Source organism: Lolium perenne, chromosome 7 (genome assembly GCF_019359855.2).
Source record: "Lolium perenne isolate Kyuss_39 chromosome 7, Kyuss_2.0, whole genome shotgun sequence".
NCBI lineage: Eukaryota > Viridiplantae > Streptophyta > Magnoliopsida > Poales > Poaceae > Lolium > Lolium perenne.
Window position 1 is genome coordinate 254,701,782 of NC_067250.2, and position 5,721 is coordinate 254,707,502.

The 5,721-nt window shown below is 51.1% G+C and overlaps 1 protein-coding gene across 1 annotated transcript; it reads left to right on the top strand.

Moving 5' to 3' along the window:
* The first annotated feature begins 748 nt into the window (after positions 1 to 748).
* LOC139833390 (acyl transferase 7-like) lies at positions 749 to 1,480 on the top strand. The gene has a single exon (XM_071823666.1). It carries the CDS (start codon positions 853 to 855, stop codon positions 1,306 to 1,308), a length of 456 nt encoding a protein of 151 aa, XP_071679767.1. The 5' UTR covers positions 749 to 852; the 3' UTR covers positions 1,309 to 1,480.
* Positions 1,481 to 5,721: the final 4,241 nt, after the last annotated feature.

The following is a 5,721-nucleotide window of genomic DNA, read 5'->3' on the forward strand; positions in this document are numbered from 1 at the left end:
ACCGAATACACCGAAACCGAAATGAACGAAAACTATTTCGGTGCTTAAATATGAAAAACCGAATTTATGTTAAAAATTTCGGTTTTGATCATCTACTAACCGAAATAACCTTAAAAACCGAGATATTGTTAAATGATAGCATGAGCGTCTCATGCAGAGATCATTTCAACTAATTTCTCTGCCCAACAAGCAAACTAAAAGAAAGCCAATGTCTCAGACTCCACGTACGACATCACATGTCTCCTTGCAGGCCCATGCACATCCCTAAAAAAATTAAATGAAACCTCATGCACGTAGTATGTGTATACAAGTTCCTCCAAAAAATAGTACGTGTACTCAAGCATCTGTCTAGTTTCATTTTGCTTCATCTAGCTATGTACGAGTAGTTTACTACTGCATGACCGTATGGTTCCTGGAGTTAGTAGCACTAGTAGTGTATACGGGCTCAACAGTCCTTGTCGTATGTGGCCCTAGCTTTCTAGTCATGGAAATTTGGCAACTGCCAAGCTACTGCATGCCATCATACGTACTTAATTTTTTATTCTTGTCACAATTAGGTTAAATCGGTTAAAGACCGAACACCGAACCGAATTATCGAGTAACCGAATTAAAAATGAATTAGGAAACCGATATAATTTCGGTTCTCATTTCTTATTACCCGAATTATCAAAAAAACCGAAAAACCGAACCGAATTTTCGGTTAAAACCAAATGCCCAGGCCTCAAGGGCCGGTCCACAGACACGTCGAGCCGGCGTGCACGTACGTGGGGCCGCGAGGTGATCCCGAGCCCGCCCGCCGCGTCCGTGGGCCCGCTCCCGATCCCGACGGAGCTCCGTCTGCAGTACCTGGCCATGGACATCTCCACGGAGTACATCGACCACTTCAAGGCCCGGTTCCTGGAGCAGACGGGCCACCGCTGCAGCGCGTTCGAGGTGCTGATCGCCAAGGCGCCTTCCCCAGGGGCTCCCCCGTGCGACGTGGTGCGGCTGATCCGGGAGGGCAAGAAGCGGCTCCCCGCCGAGTTCGCCCGCTGGAGCCGCGGCGAGCTGGGGTCCGACCCGTACCGGATCACCTCCGACTACCGGACGCTGCTCGTCTCCGACTGGTCGCGCCTCGGGTTCGCCGAGGTGGACTACGGCTGGGGCGCGCCCGTGCACGTCGTGCCGCTCACCAACCTCGACTACATCGCCACCTGCATCCTCGTCCGCCCCTCCGCGCACAAGCCCGGCGCCCGCCTCATCACCCAGTGCGTCGCCGCCCACGGCGTCGACGCCTTCCACCGGGACATGATGCGACTCGACGACTGAGCTGATTGATCGGGCCGGCCGTCGGTAGCTGCTGCCGGAGCAGAGGAAAACTATACCGCTTCTGCTACACCACCGCGATACATACATACATAATTCGCGGCCTGTAATGCAGAGCATCGTTGTAATGTTTGATTGATTCGTTGTATTCGATTGAATTCGTTCGTTTTGCCTATTAGCGATCGTTCTTCGAGAAGGTTTACCAGGCTTGCTGCCGCTTGGTTAGCTGTTGCTGCCAGCCAAGAAGTCAGCAACGATCGATGGAGACATCGAGTTGGTGCGGAGCCGCTGTCTCCCCTCGCCTAAGCCAAGCAAAGCAGGACTTGAGTAGTAAGCACGGCGCGAGGAGCAAGCTGCGACCTGACTGACATGGGCTTCGTCTACCTTGCGCGCGTCCCAGTCAATCACGATCCTGGTTCATTGAGCTTCGGTAGCGTGCGTGTGTGATAAAAATCGATACTTTGCCTCAGCTGATCTCGGTGGCTTTTGCTGCGATGGCGATGTTTGGCTGGTGATTCGGTGGTTCAATAAAAGAAGAAGCCGTTGCTCGTGTTCCAGAAGCTTAGCTGCTGGCCTCTCAAATAAAGAAGAAGAAGAAGAAGAAGTCTTCTTCCCGTGTTTCTTGCCACTTGCGCCGCTGCACAGCCTGCCGAGCTTAGCTGCCGCCTGCTGTTGCCGTATCATTTTGCCAGCTTAAACCCTCTCGTTTCTGAACTGCCGTGAACGTGGTTCGGCCGGTAGAACAAGTTTCGGCGAGGGAATTGACGGGTGCCCAACTGCCACCGGAGTCCTCCCATCTCTCTGTCGGTGCTGCCTACCGTGTAGCGGCGTGTGCCGACAAAAAAAAAACGATAAAATTGACCAAAAAGTCGGCACAAAATAACCTGATTCTGAAATCAATTCACCAAGTAACCTTATAGAACATCTCCACCTGTATCCCTACATGGTGTCTGGCAACAGCACCGGATTAGGCGTATAGGATCACCGGCTACTGGAGGAAAAGAGATGGGTTTGAGTCTAAATCTCACCCCCCTCCGGCCCGAATTAATGGGCGTGATGTTACTTTTGCAAAACGCCCCTTATGTATTTCCCGACAAACAACCGAGTTAAGCGTCGTCTCTCTCCCTCACACTCCCCCGCCCCTCCCCCGCCGGCCACCACTTTCTCGCCCGCGCCGCCTGCTCCGACCTTCCCTCGCCGGCCGCGTTGCTTCCTCCTCGTCTCCCGCGTTGCTTCCTCCTCGTCTCCCGCGTTTCTTCCAATCGAAACCTCACGAGGAGGGAGATCAAAGATGAAAGGGATCCCTTCCCCCCCCCCCCAAGCGCATCACTTTGCCGACTCCGGTGGCGCGCCGTCCCCTCCTCCCCGTCTCCGGCGACATCGCACCGCGCCAGGCCGGCAAGCGAAGACGCAGGGAGGGGCGATGGACGCGGAGCTCCTGGAGCTGCAGCGGCAGCTGGAGGCGGCGCAGAGCGCGTGCTCGAGCTGTCGGAGTGGAACGTGGTGGAGCTGGTGCAGAAGCTGCAGGAGCGCGGCCTCATCGACTTCGAGCTCCTCCACACCGTCTCCGGCAAGGAGTACATCACATCCGTAAGCCACCCGGCCCCTCCCCCTCCGCGCACCTCTACTAGTACTCCCCAATCCCCTCGCAGTCTCTCTGGAACCAGATTCACCTCTTTGCGGCGGAGGGGTTGTAGTACTCTCTGCTGTAATTGGGAATCAGCCCTTCGAATTATGGACCCCGCGTTGAATGAAATCATCGGTTCTACTATTTCAGCTTTGCTGTACAACAGTCTAGAGATTTAGTTTGATAAATCGTATGCCAACGATGATCTAGCCAGTCGGCACTGACCTATTCTATCTGTGGTGGATTGCCTATGTTGTAGTGTGCTATTAGGATATGATGCTACCATGTAACAACTATTGATTGGGTGTTGTCAGTCTTGTCTGCTCCACTTCTGATAGTTGTAGGTTGGCCTTAACTTGTGTAATCTGAGTGGCACCATATGTCCTTCCCCTACACGATATTTCAGTCCAAAACATAAAATCTGAGTTGCACCAAACATTGAACTTGATTTCTCTGAATATGTTGTGTTGGAAAAATGGACCTTCCCTGCAAAACATTGGCGTAACTGCTCTATTTTCATTTGTTGGTAGGTGCTGGAGCAGCTGAGCGGACAGTCACCGGTGTTCTCCAAGGGTCAGTTTCTTAGAGCCAGCCTATTCTGTTTGGCCATGTCCAGTTCCAGTATGGTCTATGTTGGTGGTGCCTGACAGCGATGGTATTGCGTTGTTGCAGGCTTGCAGCGAGGTACACTGTGAGGTCTTTCGGCATCCGGCGTAATGAGAAGATTGCATGCTACGTGACGATCAGGGGCGAGAAGGCGATGCAGCTGCTGGATAGTGGCCTGAAGGTGAAGGAGTACGAGCTGCTCAGGAGGAACTTCAGTGACACGGGATGCTTTGGGTTCGGTAAGTTAATCTGATGCTGGTACTTTTTGTGTATGGCACATTGACTGCTTCCACTGGTTATTATCTTGTTATAAAGATACTGTTTACTTGTTAAGTACTCCGTAGATGAAATCACATGTTGTGCATCTGTAACTTCATGTTTACAATTCATTAGAGCACCATGAGAACCAAGACTTGTAATTAGCTGTAGACTGTTTGAAACAGCATCAGATTTAATATGGGCATTTGGTAACAACTCTTGCCATCATCATTATGCAGCTACTTGTTATTAATGAAATTCCCTTTATTTGTCCACCAAATGCACTACGGGAAAAACAGGCGCTGCCGTGCGGCCTATCATTGCCGTGAGGCACCGCACGGCAAAGAAATCTTTGCCGTGCGCCGAAAGAGGCACTCACGGCAAACAATATACGCACGGTAAAGTTAGAGCGGGGCGCACGGCAAAGTTCATGTGCACGGCAAACTCACCAGTGCCGCACGGCAAAGCTAATGTGCACGGCAAAGTCCATCAAATGCGCACGGCAAAGAATCCAGGACGGCAAAGCCAATAAACGACGCACGGCAAAGAAAATCTGGTCGGCAAAGGGCCGGGACGTTGCCGTGGGCCACCCTTTGCCGTGCGGCCAGAGAAAGTGCACGGCAAAGCCGCCTTTGCCGTGCGACTTCTTCTTTGCCGTGCGCCATACTTCATTTTATTTGTTTTTCTTTCTATTTTATTTCATCTAATACTTATTTTTTTTAGTTCTACTTTTTGATGAATATTTATTAGTGTTAATTAAGACAATGTGCAATACAAAATTACTCTCCATGTTCATCCCCCACATATATCAGGGTTTCAGAGCAATTAATACGTACGCGCTTCGGAAAATCTGCTAAGTGTTATCGCCCAAATGTGAGGAAGGTCACACACCGGGGAGCTAATTTTGCACCATTACACCTTGCACCACACTTTGACACATATCATAGGTCCACATGCAAGGTTTGGTGGGGTTCCGGTGCTCCGGCGGTCGTTATCCCCCTCCTCTCCCCAAAACAGCGGAACGTGTGCCCCGGCGGGTCTACCCCCCTAGATTTCTCCGCGCGAGGGTGCACCAATGTAACTTTTCATTCTTTTAGGTTTGTTTAGTACATATACACATGGAGAACCAAAGATTGGGACCCTTTGGCACATATACCCGCAGCTAGAGCCATTATCACACGATCGACGGTGTGCCTGATCTACTGGTTAGGGTTAGGTGTAGGGTTAGGGCTAGGGTTTAGGGGCTAGGGCTAGGGTTTAGGTTAAAGGGTAAGTATTTATGGTTAGGTATAGGTTTAGGGTTTAGGGTTAGGGTTAGGGTTTATGATGCATGGTTCTGTGACTCAAGGCGTCGTGGTTTAGGGATTTAGAGGGGTTTAGGGCTCGAAGCCTCCCGGTTTAGGGTTTAGGGTTTGGGGGAGCTACTTTTGCACCATTACACCTTGCACCACACTTTGACACATATCATAGGTCCACATGCAAGGTTTGGTGGGGTTCCGGTGCTCCGGCGGTCGTTATCCCCTCCTCCCCCAAAAGCAATGAACGTGTGCCCAGCGGGTCTACCCCCTAGATTTCTCCGCGAGGGTGCACCAATGTAACTTTTCATTCTTTTAGGTTTGTTTAGTACATATACACATGGAGAACCAAAGATTGGGACCCTTTGGCACATATACCCGCAGCTAGAGCCATTATCACATGATCGACGGTGTGCCTGATCTACTGGTTAGGGTTAGGTGTAGGGTTAGGGCTAGGGTTTAGGGGCTAGGGATAGGGTTTAGGTTAAAGGGTAAGTATTTATGGTTAAGTATAGGTTTAGGGTTTAGGGTTAGGGTTAGGGTTTATGATGCATGGTTCTGCAGCTCCGGCGTCGTGGTTTAGGGATTTAGAGGGGTTTAGGGCTCGAAGCCTCCCCAGTTTAGGGTTTA